At 43.5% G+C, this 21,337-nt stretch overlaps 2 protein-coding genes across 3 annotated transcripts in view; both read right to left on the bottom strand.

Moving 5' to 3' along the window:
* Positions 1 to 7,785, bottom strand: part of LOC119827367 (serine/threonine-protein kinase MARK1) — a 54,746-nt gene extending 46,961 nt beyond the window's left edge. The window contains exons 1-2 of one of the 2 annotated variants that reach the window (XM_038349014.1): positions 7,757 to 7,785; positions 7,126 to 7,179 (exon numbers count right to left, since the gene is read on the bottom strand). The gene's annotated coding sequence lies outside the window, so the exon portion shown is untranslated. The remainder of the gene's footprint in view (positions 1 to 7,125; positions 7,180 to 7,756) is intronic. The other variant, XM_038349015.1, reaches the window with a different exon arrangement.
* The window catches only part of LOC119827368 (serine/threonine-protein kinase MARK1-like), a 50,538-nt gene continuing 36,314 nt past the window's right edge, over positions 7,114 to 21,337 (bottom strand). Inside the window, exons 2-3 of the mRNA XM_038349016.1 lie at positions 7,757 to 7,960; positions 7,114 to 7,179 (exon numbers count right to left, since the gene is read on the bottom strand). Of these exons, the coding sequence (XP_038204944.1) occupies positions 7,114 to 7,179; positions 7,757 to 7,960 (270 nt within the window). The remainder of the gene's footprint in view (positions 7,180 to 7,756; positions 7,961 to 21,337) is intronic.

Below are 21,337 nucleotides of genomic sequence, written 5' to 3'. Positions count from 1 at the left end.
GGCTTTGCTCCAGGTAGCTGAAGTCACTAAACGACCTTCAGTTTTGTGGAAGGATAACTGCTCTGCTCAGTCCTTCCTGGTTAGGCCTGAGGTCAGGACTAGGCAAGCTTCATGGTGTCAATCAGTACTCGCCTCAGTTAGGAGAATTTTTTCTTTTCTCAACTAATTTCTGTTCCTTCCAATCTCTTCCATTTCTTCTGCCTATTATTCTTTTGTATGTGTGGTGGGAAAAAGTTTACTGTATTTAAACTAGTGGACTGGACATGGCCTCGTCATCTGGCATCCTAATTCTATGAAAAGCCTTGTGTCTGGCTCCTGCTGTGCTGCCTGTGGCCTCCTCATGTCAGAGAACCTCTCCATGGCTTGCTTGTCTCAAAGACAGGATGACTCTGCAGTCCCAGGTAACTTGCTTTGCCAGGCTTACTTCAGTTACAGGGAGCAGGGCCTGGGAGGAGGGGCTGTGTACATCTGCTGTCTTTTGGTGCAGCCTTCTTAGCTTTTCAAGTACTTCATTCTGACGTGGGTTTAAGTGGACAGGGAACCTTCTTTGCCACCGTGTCTGCATCGTTGGCAGCATTTTTGGCCAATTAGTGAACTCAAGTGTGGGTCTCCCTGCAGGTTTGGTTCCTAGACTCAGTGGAAGCCTAACTCACTGAGAGATTATAATTGCTGTGCATATGTTAACAGAGCCCTGCTGATTGAATGCTCAGCTTTATCATTTATGGAATCATTATGATCTCCTTTTTTAGCCTTCAGATATCTTACTGGGACATCAATTTAGTCAGATATTTTATAAAACTACTAGTAGCAGTATAAAATTTAAGTTAACTTCTGTTAGCTTATTTTCTGCTTTGCTTTGGTTGTTTAGGGAAGGGTCTCATGTAGTCCACAGTAGCCTACATCTCTCTCTATAGCTCAGGCTAGCCTAGTACTTGTAGGCAGAGGCTATCCAGCAGCTCAGAGAAGCCAGTTTGCAAAGGAGACGGACTGCTTACTTACGGGCGAGAAGAAGCAGAGCCTGGATTATGAGCAGGGCAGAGGTCCGGGAGGAAAGTACGACCTATCCAGCAGAGTCTACTTGGGGACATAAGGAAGGAAAGACCCAAGACGCTGGGCAGGCCCATGGGATGGAAAAGGGGACCTAGCTGGAGGCATGGGGAAGGCAAGTCCCTCAAGATCTTAGCAGGCCTTTGGGTGGGAAGGAAGCAGCAGACCTAATTAGTCACATGTGGAAGGGCGAAAGACTCTCCCAGTAACTAAATGGGCTCTAGCCTTTGAAACAGCCAAGCTAAAGTTTACAGATGGTGCCAGTATTCCTAGCCTCTTCTGCTTCCCTAAGAGAATTCTTCCACAGCAAAAGCCGACACATTGTCCACAGTTACTCAAGGCCCAGAAATCAGAAGTTTTAGGGTTCACAAAATGCTGGCATACAAACTACTGCCCCCAAACCAAATAACTTAATTCTGAATGCCTGACCCTAGTACAAAGGGGATTCAAAACTGTCATGGACAATGGGAAAGATCTCTCTGAGAACGTGAGAAACATCTAAGGAGGAAGTGAGGGAGGGAGTTAGTGTCAGGCAGAGGAAGGGATGAAAATCTGCAAAAGCCAGGTAGCTAGAATAAAGAGCGTGAAGAAGACCTGGTGGAAACTGAAGCTGGAGGAATGGGGCATGAGGAGGGGAGGAGCTGTGCGAGCCGATGGTCCTTAAGGTAGAGAGGAAGGTAGGGCCCTCAGTCACGTGTTAATGAGTCTAAGTTTTAGGCTAGCAGAAATGGAACTCCTAAAAGTGTAAGCACAGACCAGCATATTAAGTACATGCCTGCAGAAAGACACGCAGGACAGAACAGAACACATTCAGGTCACGAAGAGGAAGGGCAGCCACTCTCAGGTGAGCATGAAGACAAAGGAGGAGTCAGGGTGCTTTTGAGGTTTGTAGCTTACATGATTTTAGGGGCAAGTTGCTGTTCACAAGAGGTCACAGGATGACGAGGTGAGTGGGGCATTGGGTAGGTATGGCAAGGTCATGAGTTCAACTCTGCGGCTGGGTGTCTTGGAGGGAAGGTTAGAATGATATCTAAGAGTAGTCTGAGGTGAAGAGATAAACTCCCAGTTCACCAACAGGTAAAGATTTATACCCGGCTACCGTTGGTCAGCCTAAGAAGAGAGTACAGAGAAAGAAGTCCTATAGTTAAGCCTTGCAGAGATTCTTATTTAACAACCAGGACAATGACCTCACTAAAAGGAAACAGGAAGGGAGAAGCTGAAAGGACAGAAGAAAACATACAGAGAAACACAATCTTTGAATAACTATTTCTTGAATCAAGAATTAATTAGAGAGCATGTGTATGTGGCTCACTGACATTTAGTTTGAACTGTGAGACAGTTTCACTTCTAATTGCTGCCTTTCTTCTTCACTATATTCTACTTATTTCTACTAAATGGAAATTCCTAATCACAGATCACCAGGGGAGAGAATAAGCATCAGGTGATATTCCAGACAACCCTAGAGACATGCAGGGCCAAAGCTAGTCTTCTGTAGCAATTTCTCCCGGAAGACTGTGGACGGCTGCCAGACAAATTCTAGCTGTCTGAGCTTATCACACTCAGACATTCAAACATGCAATGACTGGAGTCCTTTATTTTAAAAATTTATTTTATTCTGCTAGGTGGTGGTGTACACACCTTTAACCCCACCTCTCAGGAGGCAGAGGCAGCTGGATCTCTGAGTCCAAGACCAGCCTGATTTATAGAACGAGTTCCAGGACAGCCAAGTTTACACAGAGAAACCCTGTCTTAGAAAAACAAAACAAACAAAACTTCCCAAATTTATTTTCTTGTTTTGGTTTTCTTAAGACAGAGTCTCTCTGCCCATCCTGCAGCCCACTATGTATATCAGGCAAACCTTGAACTCAGAGATCCGCTTGCCTCTACATTCTGAGTCTGGGATTAAAGGTGTGCACCATTATGCCTGTTTGAGAGACTGACATCTTAATCTGAGGGACATGAATAATCAGATTCTCAATATACATCATTAGACATATTTGCTCTGGAAATATTTTTATATTTGGATGCAGCATGCATACTGTTAAATATGCCAAAATATGTCATTGCACACTTCCATGACATCTACAAGGGCATGCTACCTGAAACACAGTTTGGCTTCAGGAAGTCTGTCTTAACTGTGAATGCACAGCTTACACTTGGGGTAGATGCAGTAATTTTGCTGGTATCACTTTCTAAAACACCTGGACACCTTTCTGTAGTGATGAGAGCGTGGGCAGGTCTGCTTTTCATCCTGCCCAGCTCCCGCATTACTACAGAATGGCGCCCAATGTGCCATGCCTCTGCTCTCTGGGACAGACGCGATGAAGCTCCGGCCCAAGATGGACATACGCTAGAATCTTCCCAGTAAGGCACCACTTTGTGGTGCTACACAGATTATTAGATATGGGTTAATCAAGATGTGAGTAAGAGGCTGAAACTAATGGGCCAGGCAGTGTTTAAATGAACACAATTTGTGTGTTATTTCAGGGCATAAGCTAGCCAGGCGGCCAGGAGCCTAGCGGGACGAAAAGCAGGCCTGCCCGCAGCTCATTACTACACCTTTCCCCTCAAAATCCATCACACTTGAATGTGAAACACGCTTCCTACCAATCTTCATACTGTGTGTGACAGATACAAGCCTCACTTATCACTTCATGATCATCCTTATTTTCAGTATTTTCTCCAAAGCCAAATCGAGGTGAGGGCGTGCTGCTGATTGCTAGCTTCATGGAGAACAGAGTGGTGAGCAAATCCGCACCAGGGGTCATCTCACTAGCTGACGTGGCAGCGTCACTCTTGCAGAATGCCAAAACGAAGAAGAGGGAGTAGGGGATGGGAGGAGAGAGGGAGAGACATAAAGATAGCCCATCATTCTGATTAAAAAAGAGCTTTTGCAGTCTACAGCCCACTTCACAAAAAAAAAAAAAAAAAAAAAAACAAACCAACGCTCTCTGGCTGTGTAGTGTTGCACGCCTTTAATCCCAGCATTTGGGAGTCAGAGGCAGGTGGTTCTCTGTGCGTTCGAGGCCAGCCTGGCCTGTAGAGCAAGTTACAGGACAGCCAGGACTGTTACACAGAGAAACCCTGTCTCGAAAAACTAAACAACAACAACAAATAACAAAAACCAAAGACAAAAACCAAAACCCTAACACTCTCATTATTCTGGTTTCATTGACCCAAATCAGAATTGGACAACACATTTTCTTCAGGCTATACACATGTAGCAAGACTAAATGAGCAAATACTCAGCCCATGCATGGATTGCCTAGGCTGGGATCAAACTCATGAGCCTCCTTTCTGCCTTTGCCCCATTAGCAGCTGGGATTTCAGGCATGTGCTGCCATGCCCGACTCTTGTGTTGTCCTTTTTTCTTCTTTAGATTTTTTCCAGTTAGAAAATCACTCTGACACAGTCAGTTTTGTGATATGTAATAAAATTAAAAATACAATGAAAATAGGGGGCTAAAGAGATGGCTCATGGTTGAAAGCACTGGCTGCTCTTTTAAAAGACTCCTGGCATCCACATGGCCCCTCTGTTACTCCAGATCCAGAGGATCCAGTGCCCTCTTCTGGACTCTGTGGAAACTCCATGCATGTGGTGCACAGACATAACATACAGGCAAAAAATGCATACCCATAAAATAAAATAGTACAATTAAAAAAATAAAATGGATACAAGGGAGCGACCGCTGAGGGAGCAGGCTAGAGCCAAAGACTTTTGCAGGACCAGGCCCAAGCCAGGGACATTTGTAGGAACAGTCCTGAACCAGCAACCTCTACCAGAGCAGGCCTGAACTAATGACCTCAGCCAAGCAGGCCCGAGCCAGAGACCTCTGTGGGACCAAGTGTGAATCAGCAACCTCCAAGGGAGCAGCACTGAGCCAGTGACCTCTGATGGAGCAAGCCAAAGGCAGCTACCTCATTGGGAGCAAGGCTGAACGACCTCAGGGATTGCAGAGGGACCCCCAGGAGCACTGAGAGTCTTCAGAGAACACAGAGTAAACTCTGGGGTGACTGAAACTGTGGCCCTGACTGCACCACCAGGAGTAACCATCTGAGCATTGGATCCACTCGAACCTGGAAGACTGATCACCAGAGACACAGCCCCAACTACACCAGTCAGAGGAAAAGAAGGGTAGACAAGGTAAGAACACACTCAACACCACAAAGAACAATATGACACCAGCAAAAACTAGTGGCCCTACAACAGCAAGCCTTGAACATCCAAATATAGATGAAGCAGAAGAAAATGACCTAAAAATAACTTCAGGAGAATGTTTGAGGTCCTTAAAGAGGAAATGAAAAATTCCCTCAAAGAAATGGAGGAAAAGGCAAACCAAAAATTGGAAGAAATCAACAAATCCCCTAAAGAACAATCAAGAAAAAGCAATCAAATAGATAAAAAGAAACGATTCAAGACTTGATAAAACTGGGAAAGATCAAATGGGGTGTCACATTACTGGGTATCCTGTCAGAAGTTTCAAATGTCACTTGACATCACTCCACTTATCAGAGAGATCCGGGAAAAGCACAAAATATGGGTGGGAGGCAGGCAGTGTAGCAACTGGTGCTTTAGGGTCCTTGGCACAGGGCTAAGTTACACTTCCATGTCACAACTGGTGTGCTTTAGGGTCCTTGGCACAGGGCTAAGTTACACTTCCATGTCACAGCGGCTTCAGCCCAGAACAGCACGAGTGTCCTTAGGTTCATCAGCCCAGAAGGGAGCCTTCTATCAGTGGCACAGCTGCATCCAGGTAGGATGGGTGCTGGAGTTATGAGAAGAGACGGTCCCCAGGACGACATCACATCAGCACTGCGCTAACTCACATTCCCAGGAGAAGAGCACAGCAGACACGAATCCTTACTACGCAGACATGTCAGTGATCTGGAGTTTTACTGGTTGTCAAAGGAGCCCATGAAAGTACAGAGACAGATCTCTATGGAGAAATGCGTAAAAATGCAGAGCTACTTGGCCCTGAGGCCAGTGGGAAGAGGGCTCTGGTTCACTAGAGTCACGGAAATGTTGGTAAACAGAGCAAACTAAGAATTTCTTGTAAGATTCTCTTAGGACTCCAAAGTCACTCATGTGACTTTTACGTTTATAAATCTGATCGTATTACAGGCCACTGAAATCACAGGGGGTATTATACAGCTCACGCACTGAAACAGCTGCTTCGTCTTTAAAATACTGAAGGTTTGTATCTGAGAAGGCTTCCCACTGAAGTACTTAATGAAGTAAACAGCTTTGCTACTAAATGATCCCCATCTAATTGCTTTCTCCTCCCCATTCCTGCTGTCTTTCCATCCTTTGATGGATCTCTGTTTACTGTAACTTAATGTCTAAGATGAATTTGCAGGAAAGAAGAGTCAAACGAAGGAATGAAAGAAGACACACTTACGGAAACTATTACTCAGAACTAGGCTTTGACTTAAGAGTAATTCTACATACTTAGGACTGGAGCGACGGCTCAGAAGTTAGCAGCACTTGTTAACAGAGCAATCATGATGGTCAGAGCCTGGTTCTCAACGTGTGCACGCGTGCACACACACATGCATGCGCACACGTGCACACACACACACACACACCCCACATAGGCATGCGCACACACACAAACACACAACATCCTGCAAACAGTTCTAACTCCAACACAGAGGAATCTGACATCCCAGAAGGGCTCTATACTCACACACAGGTATGTGCAACCCACATATACATTGCACACACATATAAATAAATAAAATATTCCACAATATTAGATATAGAATCTAATCCTGTCATTAAAGGGCAATTCATATGATATACACATCTTGCTAAAGTCTATGCAAATAGTTTCAAATACAAGATTTGATAAAGTCCCAAACACTTCTCTCAAAGTATTTTGAGTACATGATGTTCAACGTGCATTAGGTACATTTGAAACCTCTTTATAATCAGCCATAGTCATCCCATCTTAGATCCTGTCTTTTCATCATATACTGGCAAAAAAATGGTATTTTACCTAACAAGACATTTCATGCTTGACTTTACAGAATTACGTATTAACAAAAATTTACATTACTTATTAAGTTAATTAAATACCTTTTGTAGACTGGTAGGGTTTAGCTGAGTTTTGTCTATTATTTTCACAGCTACCTAAAAGAGAAAATTATTAAACTCCATTTGAGAGATGTCATTTAAGAATAAAACCCTGTAAAGAAAACATTTCTGTTTCACTCTTAACTATGCACCTTTTGCTTCTATGTGGATGCTCACACAGTCTATCCACCTTAGACACAGATGATTGACTTGTCTTTAGCCTCTATAATAGTAATATTAGCTTGTTGTCATCTCCAAACAGATAAAAATTAGTGAGCGATTTTCTACACATCTACATCTACCTTAGCCTAGGTAGTAATTCACAGGAACTTATTCCAGCCTCCTTACAAATGCAGGGCAGCAGCAGTGACCAGGAGTGTTCTCACGGCAGACAAGCTTCAGCTAGTCTGCAGCACACCTGGTCTGTCAGAGATGCAATGCAGCAGCGGGGAGTCTTTCCTTAGCGCTAAAGGTCAGGAGCTCTGCCTTGAAACCCACTTGTCTGCAATGCTCTATGTGCACATATCCCAGTGTGCACCAGGGCATAGGGGCCATTCATTCCCCAACACCAACTCTGAGAAAGCTTGTGACAAGACTCTGGATCAAGGTAAATTCAAAAGGCCTGAAAACTTACCTCTCTACCTGTTAGAACATGTCTTGCCAATTTCACTTTGGCAAAATTTCCCTTCCCTATTGTTTTCTGTAAGCGGTAATTTCCGATGTGAGGCTGTTCATCTGTTGCTGACGTAATGGAGTTTCTACACCGGGGAATGTTCTGTCTGCTACTTGACTTGGTAGGCTGGACATGTGCTTCAGTATATCCATCCACAGATGTATGCTAGGAAAAAGCAGGAGAGCTCATGGTCACTTCGATTATTATAAAGGACACTTAAAAGACTACAAATGTTCACTAACAGTTCACCTTCAATCAAAGTACACATACTACACAATTTTAAAACGTTAACACACTGTTTATCATTGCTTCCTGACTTAAGGTTCCTTAACAGTGGGTACAACATTTAAAATACATTTTCCTACACATTTTTAAGTCTGTATTTTGATTTTCAAAATCAATAGGTAGATAGATTGCTGGGTATCTGGAAAATATCAAAGAGTTCCACAACAGCCCGAAATGGAGTATAACAAAGGTTTATTTATTTGGGGATAGACTCACAGTAAGGGTAGCAATCCACAGTCCTCTAAAGTTCACTGGAAACTAGAACCTAACCCAGCAGGAAAAAAGGCCACGCATGCTTTCTGCTTTTCGTCTGCACTTACAATACATGAGACCACGCCCAAAGTGGGCCGGTATCTTAAAGGCTATTGGCTGAGGAGTTCCCACAGCAGGTACTTCACAAACACTGCTCCTGTAAAGGCTGTTACCATTTTAGGTTGAGTGACACAGTCTATTATTACCTCATTAGAAGGGCAGCATTTTTATTACCATGACAAATATTCTCACAAATGTGGTTGTTCCTCTTGACCTTGCTTCTTTTTCTTTTCTTTCTCTCTCTCTCTTTTTTTTTTTGTATACTAAACTGGTATCAAACTATGTGGGGTAAAAAACGATCTTAAACTTTTGATCCCCTTGCCTCCACCTCCTGAATGCTGAGACCACAGGAGTGTCTCACCAAACGTGGTTTATGCAGTCCTGGGGTTAATTTGACAGGATCTAGGAGAGAAGCCTCTTGGCATACCTTTGAGGAACTATCTGAATGTGATTAATAAGGGTGGGAAAATCCATCTGAACTGAATATAAAGCAGGAAGTGAGTTGACAATAGCATCCATTGCTCTGCTTCCGGACTCTGGATGCAATTATGACCGCTGCCTCATGCTCTTGCCAGTATGCCTTCCCACTATGATGGACTGTATTCCCTTAAACTGTGAGCCAGAACATACCCTTCTCTTTCATGTGGCTTCCTGTCAAGCATCTGTCAGTCATAGCAACGAGAAGAGTAACAAATACACACTCTTACCCAGGCTATTCAAAGATACACCTATATGCACGTGTGCTGAGACAAGGGGGTAGGAAACATGTCCAAGTCTTTATTTCCCATAGATAAACCACATTTCTACAAGAGAAAAAAACCTCATGTGTACAGTAAAACACCCTAATTTGTAACATACGGAAGTCTCCACTCTGAGCTGCAGTGTTTCAGGCTGCATTTCTGGCTCTGTGTGAACTGATGGTGTGTACAGCAAGTGTGGGTGTTGTGTGTTCAAAAACCAGAGCTGTTGTGAAATCACACATTGGGAAATATGTGCGTGCTGCCAGAGACACCTTAGATTCATTATATGTTTAACTGTAAACTAATACTGAGACATTGTACTGAAATACAAAGTCTATCGGGAAATCATCACATGCTGTTTGTACTTGACGACAGTGGACTCTAGGATCAAGGTGGGCTCCTCTGTCTCGAACTCAAGCAAGTTTATCTCAGGAGTCCTCTGAGACTCACTGTCCTGGGGGGGAGTAGAATAGTAAACAACTAAGGGGTAAAAAATGCCGGGCACAGGCTGGAGAGAACTCAGTACTCGAGAGTGAGTACCTTTTTTCTGGTTTGGTTTTGGTTTTGGTTTTTCAAGACAGGGTTTCTCTGTGTAGCTTTGGAGTCTGTCATGGAGCTTGCTCTGTAGATCCACCTGCCTTTGCCTCTCAAGTGCTGGGATTAAAGGCGTGTACCACCACTGCCCGGCTGCAGGTACTACTACTTTAGAAGAAGATTCAAGTTTGGTTCCCAGGACCCTCACTCAGTGGCTCACAACTGCCTGTAACTCTAGCTCCAGGGGATCTGACACTCTTTTGACTTCCAAGGTACTGTACTTGCATGCATAAACCCACCCGCAGACACACACACACACACACACACACACACACACACACACACACACACAATGTAAACAGAAATAAACTCTTAAAAAAACGCCACCACTGTGGCCCTGAGAACAGCTAGCAGGCGAACCGTTTCCAACAGAGGTTAGTACTCATTATCCCATGCTATAAAAATGCCTGTGGTGGGAACAAGAAGCCAGAAGTGCATCCATAGAGAGACGCCTAATTGGAAACTCCAGCATGACTGCTCGACAGGGTTTCCCAATTGTTTCTGTGGGAGCTTGTAAGTGACTGGCTTACGCTGCTTGGCCATCTACCTGTGGCTGGCTAGTTGTTCTACTTGCAAGCCTCACCCTCACCAGAGGGCAACATTCTGCTCTGCCTGGCCCCAGCCAGCTGCCTCAGTGGAGCATCCTCAGCCTTTTCTGCCAGAAGCTGTGAACACCCGATCTGGTGCTATGACAGTTGCTTGCTACCTGCTCTCTCCTTTCCCTTGTCCTCTCAGTGGGACTACTCCAGTTGTCTTTGCCAGGTTTGGAAAGACCCCAATTTGATGTTTTGCTACCAGCTACTTGCTCTTAGGTCTTTTACTTTTGTTTAATAAACTTATTTATTTGAAAGTGAAAGTACAGCTATTGTAGACTGTTCCCTAGAGAGAACAAGCACACTCAAAAACCGTTTACTGTTGTCAATTTTTGTGACCCTCCTATTTTTTTTTATATAACCTCTTATGTCATGACCCACAGTTTAAGAAGCTGGGTTCTAAACTAATCAGGTAATTGGGCCAGTCACTCTCTACTCTTCTTTATATTTGTTAGGCCAAATCAGTTGCCTGTCCCAAATATAGCCCTAATCCACTCCTGTCCCACCTCCTCACATAGCCTACTGCATTCCTCCTGAGTGCTCTTCTTTAGGCAAAAATATTGGTTTCCCCTGTTCATAACTTTAGTAGGAAGCTGGCCCTCTTCAGAGAGGGCTCAGAAGCTGGAAGTTCAGGCTGGCCGCCTGGCCCTGCTCCGGCTGCTGTTCTCTTCCATCTGGTTGTATCTGCATCTCACACATCAAATTTTTACCTGCCAATTCCCCGAGGAGAAGTCTCTGATTGTAAATAAACTGCATTTGGGCAGAAGCCTTGAATATTTTGTGTCTAACTGTACATGATGGAGGGATCAGCAGATAATGTAGCAGGCAGTACCTCAGGGCCCACAGGCTGCAGTTTACCCATAATCCCTGACACAGCATATCACACTTGGGGATATAGAACCAAACTGTTATAAGGTAACCCCTTTTCTTTCAAAAGAACTAGTTCTCAACATTTGGCAGTCACTTGGTAAGTCTTCTCACTTGCACAGGACACGTGCACAGTAGTTTAAGGACTCACAATATAGTTCTGATTGTGAGACATTCATCCAGAACAATTAGTGAGCTGGGCGGTGGTGGCACACACCTATAATCCCAGCACTCAGGAGGCAGAGGCAGGCAGATCTCTGTGAGTTCGAGACCATCCTGGTCTACAAAGCAAGTTACAGGACAGCTAGGGCTGTTGTACAGAGAAACCCTGTCTCAAAAACAACAACAATACAACTATTTTTTTTTTTAAAAAAAATACACAACTTTTCATAGGCTTGTCAGCATCACTCAGTAGCACATCTTTCCTTAAGGGTCTCTGAAGAACTGTTGGCATAGTTTATCTCACTCCTTTCTGATCAATGGCTCAATTCTCAAGCAGAAAACCTCGCAAAAATATGGATCTAGTTTCTGCTAAATAATGGATTTAGTTTAGAATTCAGCCCTATGGCTGATAGATACAAAATACAATGGCAGCCTAATTCAGCATTTCTTTGGATTTTAGTTCACACTTTTACCATAAAATAACAAATTCTAATGCTATTATTCTTTCTCATTGTCTACTCAAGTCAGCAATCTCCAATTTCTTTGGTTATTCTACAGCAGGAACAATATGGCCCTGAAGCTTCCCTGAGTCTAGCAGGGTCCAAAGGACCAAGATGAAGATCTTGCCAGTCTCCATACCCGCATCCCAGTGTCCACAGACTCTGGCAGCTAACGACTAAGACTCCCTGCCTCAAGCACTAGCTAAAATAAAGGCCTCCAATCTGGAAGCCTCTCGTCCGTGGACACACTTAACTGTTCTGTGTCTGTGTCCTTACCTGGGCAGTGGAGATAGTAATGAAAGGGCCCTTTACCTCAGAACTGCCTTAGGCTATGCTGAGGATTAGATAACAGTTTATGTGAAGGTGCTTAGGGAAGTACATGCTGAGTACTGCATGTTTGTCAAAGAAAATGATACAAACGAAGGGACAAAAATAGTTAGTCATACTATCCCCCAAATAACCAAAAGTAGTCCACCTATACCCCAAATAATCAAAATAGTCATACTATCCCCCAAATAACCAAAAACAGTCTACCTACACCCCAAATAATCAAAATAGTCATTCTATCCCCCAAATAACCAAAAGCAGTCCACCTATACCCCAAATAACCCAAAATAGTCTGCCTACCCTCCAAATAACCAACCCATTTTCCTGAGTATCTGGTACTTGCAACCAGCTCCTGGAAGATTCACCTTTCTTTTCTGTGAGCAACCAAAACCATTCTGGCTAGTTCAAGTAGAAACTGTTCTGGCTAGCTCAAGTAGAAACTGTTCTAACTAGCTCAAGTGCAAAAGGCATTTTAAAGTCTGCAAATAATTGAAAAAGTTCCCCACAGATGAAGCTTGTATTCAGTGAAAGAAGACAAGAACAGGCAAACAGGCAAAATAAAGTAATTATAAATAGTACTAATGTCTGAAAATGACAGAAAATAAGGTGAGTGGGAGAAGCGTGCAGCAAGCGCTGCCTTATACAGGATGGACAGAATAGGCAGGCAGAAGCATGCCGCGAGTGCTACCTTAGATGGGATGGACAGAACAGATGGGCATCTGTGCACCACCTGGAAGATGGCAAGGAACAGAAGCAGTGGAAGAATACTCAGGCAGTGAAATGAGAACCCAAACTCCAGTCAGCTGTGTTTTATGAGGTCATGGGAGGAAGGCAGAGAGCAAAAACTAAGCATCTTCGTCCAAGGCCCTAATCTTGAAAATTCAGTTGCCCAAAGGAAAAACTGCAGATTTCTTTTTTTTTTCTTTTTTGAGACAGGGCTTCTCTGTAGCATTGGGACTTGTCCTGGAACTAGCTCTTATAGACCAGGCTGGCCTCGAACTCACAGAGATCCGCCTGCCTCAGCCTCCCAAGTGCTGGGATTAAAGGTGTTCGCCACCACCTCCTGGTTTTTTTGTTTGTTTGTTTGTTTTGTTTTGTTTTTGAAGACAGGCTTTCTTTGTGTAGCTTTAGAGCCTGTCCTGGAACTAGCTCTTGTAGACCAGGCCGGCCTTGAACTCAGAGATCTGCCTGTCTCTAAACTGCAGATTTCTACTACAGCATCCAGGTGGTCTCTAGTCACCAATATGAATCCCAGCACAACTGCCACATTAAGCCTGTTAAAGGCAAGGAAGATACAAGCCTCTCTAACAAATAGGTAAAGAATAAGCAAGTGGGGACGTGAGCAAGGCCATCAGCAAACAATGATTAAAGTAAAGACAAGGCACACATCTCTGTCCCACAGTTATAATAAAACTGCATGTAATGGCTCAGGGTGTGGCGGAAGCTTAATGAGCACTACCTCTTCTGTTCTTTACAAGAACTTGACAGAAGAGCACGGCCCACATTTCACGGAGGAGGGGATGTGAAATGGAGAGGCTATGGACATGTAACTCTAACTCTTCCGGGTTCATCGATGTTTGTGTGAACAACAGCTGAAGATCCAGAGACAGCTCAGCAGTTGAGAGCAGTTATTGTTCTTGCAGAGGACCTAGGCTTGATTGCCAGCACCCTCATGGTAGTTCACAACCAATCATAACTCCAGTTCCAGAAGATCCAATGCCCTCTTCTGGCTTCCACAGACATAATCACACATGTGAGGCACATACACGCATGCAGGAAAAATATACATATAAAATAAAGTAAATACATCTAATTTTTTAAAGGTGGGATTAATTACTCTGTTGATACAAGAAAGGAAAACTGCATTGGCCATTTTACTTGGGCAAGAGTTCTTTCATTGCTTGAACTATTTCTGATTTGGGTAGCCTGGTAAGTCTGGACAACTAAGTGCATTTTATAGATATTAGGGAAAAGAGTAGAAACCTTGAAAGTCAACAGAAAAATCTTGAAAGTCAGCAAATACTTCCACAATTTGGCTCAGTGTAGTCTCAAAATTATATCTCAGAATTAGACCCCAATTTCAATTGCTAAATTCGAATCCTCCCACAAGGGTGTGCCATGCCTGTTTTTGTTCCAGACAAGGAGTATTTTCTTCCGCATGGTGCCTCACTTCACCAGGCTGGCTATGATTTCTTTTCATTATCCTCATTACTCAACTGTTGTCAAGCCCACTATTAAAGGAACAAGTGCCTATCTTCCTGCATGCATAAAAGGAAACAGTTGAGTGGGAAGAGCTCTTCCACTTGGCTCCCACAATGAAGTAAAGGACTTGAGTTAATAGCAACCATCCCAAGTCATTCCAGAGCTGCTAGCTTTAGCTTAAATCCCCACCTCTCCCACCTCACTCTTCACTGATTCATTTACTCACTCAGTAAAACTTTATTTTAACCTATTATGTACACAGCGTTGTCCCATATGAGAGAATAAGAGAAAGCTAAACAGACAAAATATCTGTCCTCAAACAATTCCTACCTCAGCAGAGGGAAAGGAAAAGAGAAAAGGATGACAAATCTGTGAGCCAACAAAGAGCAGTTCCTGGTATGCAAAGCAATGGAGCATGTCAGGGACTGTAAGGCAGGGGCCATCACAGAAGGCTGGCATTTGAGGAGAGACTAAAGGGAAGTAAAGGCCTAGAGCGAGAGAGGAGAGATGGGGAGACATGGGCTCGTGAAGCATTCTTTGACAAAACAAGCACTTCACATTCCCCTCTGGAAACACTGAAGCTGTGAGAGTAACCCCCTCCACCCCGCCCCTCTCACGGCCTCTGCTCATGGGTAGTAGTCACACAGGCCCACACCTACATCTTCTGGTCCTTCTCAAGTCATGTCAAGTTGAAGGTGCTCAATGTCTAACCAAGAGAGAAGAGAAGACCAAACACATCTCAGAGGACAAGGAGCCTACAAGGAGTCTTCAAGGAGACTGGGACTTTCTCCTTCGTGAGATCCGGCAGTAGCTGAGGAAAGGAGGCTGCCAGGAGATACTCTAACAATAGAGACCACACCCTCCAAACCACCCCGGTGTGGACAGCAGACGCAATGATACCTAATATTACTTAAAGCTGTGGTAATGTATTAAAACCCAGGCCACTATCAAATGGGTACCGTGTTTTCTTATAGATACACCTGGCTTGGTGACACTTCCTGCCAAGGGAGCCTACAGAGTTAGGAGGCTGCAAGGCAGGGCTGCAACAGCTTTGCCCCAGGCTCGGCAATGTTACTTTCTAGATAAATGACAGCAGCACAAACACAGGCCCTGGCCACTTCAAACTAATGACCACACTGCACTTCAGCAAGTCATCCTAGTAAAAGAGTCTGGGGATTGTACTCTCACTAACAGGAAGAACTTCAGCATAATAGAACACACAATGTTCTAGACAAAACATTAAAGGCAGTTCTTAGGCAGCTTAGAAGAGCTAAAGCAAAACTGGGAAAGAAGTCTAGGATGTAAGAAAAGAATCTTCACTAAGCAAAACTCTCCTCCCCACTTAAAGAGGTCTCTCAGAACCAGGTGTGGTAGGTACCACACACCTTTAATCCCAGCACTCCGGAGACAGAGATGGCTCTGTCTCTGAGTTTGAGGTCAGCCTGATCTGCATAGTGAGTTCCAGGACAGCCAGAGCTACATAATAGAGACGAGGAAGAAAAACAAAAAAGAAAAAAAAACTGGAAGTCTCTCTACATTCTCTATATAACTGAGGCTAGTGGTGACCCCACGGCCTTCCTGCCTCAGCTTCTTGAGCACTGGGAATGCAGGAGTGTGCCACCAGGCCAGGGGAAATTGACCCCCCCCCCCGACAGTTTCCATCTGGAAACAAACCCTAATCCATTTAGTTCCAGAAAACTTAAATTCAAGTAGGAAACAAGTTGCACTAGCTAAAGGGATCTGTGGATGCAGCTGCGGATAACAAAAATGCCTAAAAAGTGTGAGAAAATCTTGAGAAAAATTAAGTCACAGAGGATTGTGGAATTCTTATATGAATTACAAGAGCTTTTCTAAGTATGAGCAAAAGAATCTCCAAAAAGCACATTTGAGGCTGTAGGCAGAAGTACTGCAGTTTTGGGGGTGGGGAGTGGTGCAGACTGCCTAGAATTTGCAGTTTGAGAAAAAAAGCTTGAAAACAAACAAACAAACACACTCTGAAGTCTATATCCAATAAAAATGTTCTCTGCAGGCAAGAATAAGAGCTGAAAGATCTTGTTAATGTGGACACGATACTGCGGTTAAAGCAGTGGTCAGGGAGCGCGAGTGGGGTGAGGAGCTCCAGAAACAGGAAACGTACGTGTGGATATGGTGAGTACCTGCTTTCCCACCTCTTAAGCTCTTCAAAGGCTATATGGCCACTTAAAGTAGAATATTATCGTGCTGTTTGCTGCACAGGGACACGGAAGTAAGCACGTGTGGCAATGCATGCAGAGGCTGGGAACTGGTCTAGTGTTAGAGTCTGTTTAGGCTGCAATAAACTATGCATGCATTCTGCAACTCCACAGAAGTGTACCTGAAAACACAGTGCAGCAATAAGAAGTCAAAGAGAAATTAAAATGGAATATTAGAATATACTTTTAGTGTCAGGACATAGATGGGCTGAAAGTAAGATGATGGACAAGACAGGCAAAACAATCTGTGCATATAGGACAACTGGAAACACTATGAGCACATCAGACAAAAGAGACTTCAACATAGCGTAATGCAAAGGTAAGAGTTAATTCACAACAGACAAAGGCGATCAGGAAGGCATAAAGATCCTAAACATAAGCCTAATAACCGACAGAGCAGAAGTTCAACCAAAGCAAACCCACAACAACCATGGCTGAAGAGAATCTAAAAGGACACTGCAGTGCTGACCACACAGAGAGGAAGGGAGGCCACAGCTTATCAGAACACATGCACCTGAGGCTCTGTGTCAAGGGCCCTTACCCAGCTGACACCATGCTCACTCTTCTCAGCATACCACTCTGGCTTGTTGCCATGGACACAGAGAAGCCCAACCCTTTACAGGGCGTGGCTGGGGATCTTCCTTGTGGGACTCAGTGATGTGGGAGGTGATTTATGCTGTTAATATGTTTTATTGTCATTGGTTAATAAAGAAGTTGCTTTTGGCCAATGGCTTAACAAAGTAAAGCCAGGCTGAAAGAGATATATATAGAGAGTAGGTGTAGTCAGGGAAAAGCCATGTAGTCACAGTTGGGAACAGATGCCTCCACTGGAGCCCACCCAAACTTTGTCGGTAGGCCATGACCTCCTGGTGATGCACAGATTAATGGAGACGGATTAGTTTAGAATATAACAGCAAGCTAAAAATATGGTTAAGCTATAGGCCAAACAGTATTGCAACTGATACAGAGTTCTGTGTGATTATTTTTGGTCTGGGTGGCTGGGAACAAACAAGCAGCTTCCCCAAACAACTCAGGACTAGTGCATAAGGATCAAACAATCAGTCTTCCCCACCAGAAACTCTCCTTCATTTTTGGTGTGCTTCCTTGTTACACAAAGGGATCACACAAGTCCTTTTGGAAATTAACCAATGATTATTTTACCTAATTCTTTAAAATAAGTAAAACCTCTTTAGGCATGTAGCTCAGTGGTATAGCACTTGCCTAGCATGACTAAGGCTCAAGAGTCAATCCTCAGCACCACAGAACAAAACAGCACAACCTGCAAAACAATCAACACAACTCAAAATCTTTAACACTATAACAAATAGGAAAATGATTTTATTTTATACTTCATAGCTTTGATGACATTCATATACCCATCTCTAGAAGCATAAGACATAAAACCTTAAATTTAGCAATTTAAAAAAGCTGGTTCTTAAGCCACCATAAAACCTTTTGACAGCTCCAATGCTAAGCACTGCAGAATCCAAGGAACTATACAAGTGGAACCCTTTCTGTCCTGAGGGAGGAGTCGCACAACCTCCCATATCTTTCACGTTAGAGGCCACCTTCTCCTGGATCTGTTCGGAAAAATCAGAAGTGACCTGTCTTGAAAACCTAATCGGTATGCTGAATTTTTAAAAGAGTGGCTAATATGGTTTATTAACAGATCCAAAGAACCTGGGCTCATTTATGAACCTAGCAGCATATTAATGAGTTGTCCTTATAATTGGGTAAATGTTTAGAAGTAAAGTTAACTCTATGTACGAAAAACATTGCAATTCATTATGGCTGTTTGAAAACCAGGAAGCCACAGTGAGTGAAAACTAGGAGGTACAGTGAGTGAAACTCCTAAGAACATCCCATCCTCTATCCCACTCAACACAGCAGGAACACTGACCATCTGCAATGCTTGTAGTAAGGAAGGATAGCTATAGGGGAAATTCTTTGTGTAGCTATATAACTATAAAAAACTATATGTAAATCAGCAATATATTTTATAAAAATACTACTTGAGTTCAATAAGCTGTGAGAGGGGAAACATCTTCAATTACATTCTGAGAAAATCACCATGTCAACTTTTAAGATTCCTCATGTTCAGTGCAGGCCTAACCCCAGGAAAAGCCTGCCATCTGTCGGAGCACCTACACTGCCTTCAACCAGACCAAGGCTCCAGGAACAATGTTGGTCCTACTGTCATTTTTAACAAGGTATTGCCCCAGACCTTAAACTCATCTTTGTAGCAACCGTACACACAGTCAAAATTGTAAATTAACTCTTACTCATAGACTCTACAACAAGAGAATCATTCACCTTCAAATTTCAAACCCAGACCCCAGAAACTTTTCCATTTATGTTTTTCTTGCAATATTATCTTGGATACTTGTAAACACAATGTTTCCACACCAACTCACAAGCCCTGCACGTTCTCTGAGTGTTCTGTTATGTCTGGAGACTTGAAGCAGCTACAGCAGACCAAAAATGTGAGCAGCTGACATGCAGAGGCAATGACAAGGTAGCCACGGAAAAGAGGGAAAGAGGTGCTTAGGTGAGAATGGCCATTTCCCCTGTGCTTTATTTATCTATTTAGAAGAGAGAGAACTGACTGCATTCAATGCCAACAAAAGGATAAAGTAGGGAAAGAAGTAGAAGAAGACAGAAGCGAGAAGGAAGGTGCGCTCCTAGGAAGGTGGGGCGTGAGAAGCACCAGAGCCCTCAAGAGAAAAGATATCCTTCTCCTGTGACAAACAGGAGGAAGAGAAACCAGGATGGAGAAGCAGCAGACACTAAACAGTAGGAGCTGAAGGAGTTCTATTCTCACGGGTTTCGAGTTCCCTGGATGGAGGTCAATAGTGAAGAGAGGGGACAGAAAGGATTTCAGGAGTGGGAAATTCTTGAAATAATCTCTTTAGACAGGAGAGATGAAGTCACTGAAGATGACAGTCCAGCTGAGTTTCGAGTTATAGACCTAGTGTGTCTATAGTAGGTCTATGGTGTTAATACCGTCAGCAGGCTCAGATGTCCAGAGCCAGGTTATTAAGTGTTGGTGAAAACGAATAAAGTAATCCCACACTAGCTAAGAACTGAGTATAATAAGGGGTGTTTTATTTAGGGGTTACTCACAGATCACAGCCCTCTCCATGAACGGGGCACAGGAACTGAATCCAATAGCCAGGTGAGAGAGAAAGAGAGAGAGAGAGAGAGAGAGAGAGAGAGAGAGAGAGAGAGAGAGAGAGAGAGAGAGAGAGAGAGAGAGAGAGCGAGCACGGGCACACAAGTGTGTACTTTTTTTATACCCAACCTGCTGCTGGTCCAGCCTCTCAAAAGCCATTGGCTGAAGGAGGTTCCCCAGCAATTAAGAAAGCATACTGATCTCAAAATGGAGTTTGTCTAACAGGGACCAACAAAATATGAAGGTAAAAGTTATTAGAATGACATGATAAAGTTTACTGGTTAGGGGATTATCTGCCATAACCCTGACAACCCAAGTTTGATCACTAGGACCCACATGGTGGAAGGTAAGAACCAACTGCTAGAAGTTGTTCTCTGATCTCCACATGTGTACATGTGCAAGCGCATACACACACACACACAGAGAGAGAGAGAGAGAGAGAGAGAGAGAGAGAGAGAGAGAGAGAGAGAGGGAGGGAGGGAGGGAGGGAGGGAGGGAGGGAGGGAGGGAGGGAGAGAGAGAGAGAGAGAGAGAGAGAGAGAGAGAGAGAGAGATACAATCTACTGGTCAGAAAAGGAAGATAAGAAAGAAAAAGATAAGGACCAGCATACTGAAGAATCCAGTAAGATCCAAGAATGCTTTTAACAAGACTAGCTGAGAAAGCAGCTAAAAGATCAAGTGACTGAGGCAGGGGTGGTCCATAAATGGACTTGGTGACAGTGGAGGTATGGCAAGTAAGGATTCTGTCAGTATAAAATATAAAATATTCTACTAATGTCACCAAGAATTGTTTTGGACTTGAAGATTTTTAAAACATATGCCCATTTCATTTTACAATTGTTTGAAACAGCCGAATAAAATTCACAGCAATTTCATTAGAACTGTTCTTGTGTGCCTAGTTGTCATCAGTTATATTATGAGTATAATCCCGTGTCCCTGCTCCCTTTTCTTAGATTCAAGTTTTCATTCTTTTTCAGATAGCTCAGTGGGTAAATGACATATTCCTGAATCTCTGCCGCTGCTCATTTTCTTCACCTTAACGTCAAATATAAGCAATTCAGTTGGACATAGAAAGACATACAAAGGAACCTCTTCCTGGATTCATTTTAGAACACTGAACTTTGCTTTCTGTTGTTGCTTTTTTTTTTAAAGATTTACTTATTTATTATGTATACAACATTCTGCTTTGATGTATTCCTGCACGCCAGAGGAGGGCGCCAGATCTCAGTACAGATGGTTGTGAGCCACCATGTGGTTGCTGGGATTTGAACTCAGAACCTCTGGAAGAGCAGTCAGTGCTCTTAACCTCTGAGCCATTTCTCCAGCCCTGTTGTTGCGTTTTTTTTATTTTTAAGACAGGGTTTCTCTGTGTAGCTTTGCAGCCTGTCCTAGAACTTGCTCTGTAGACCAGGCTGTGCTCAAAATCACAGAGATCCACCTGTCTCTGCCTCCTGAGTGCTGGGATTAAAGGTGTGCACTACCACTGCCCGGTCAGAACTTTGCTTTTAAAAATATTTATGTGTATATGTGTGTGTGTATGTGTATGCATATGTGCAC

The sequence above is a fragment of the Arvicola amphibius genome, chromosome 12, assembly GCF_903992535.2.
Source record: "Arvicola amphibius chromosome 12, mArvAmp1.2, whole genome shotgun sequence".
Taxonomy (NCBI): domain Eukaryota; kingdom Metazoa; phylum Chordata; class Mammalia; order Rodentia; family Cricetidae; genus Arvicola; species Arvicola amphibius.
The sequence above is the reverse complement of the archived record's forward strand: the minus strand, read 5'-3'. Positions and strand labels throughout refer to the sequence as shown.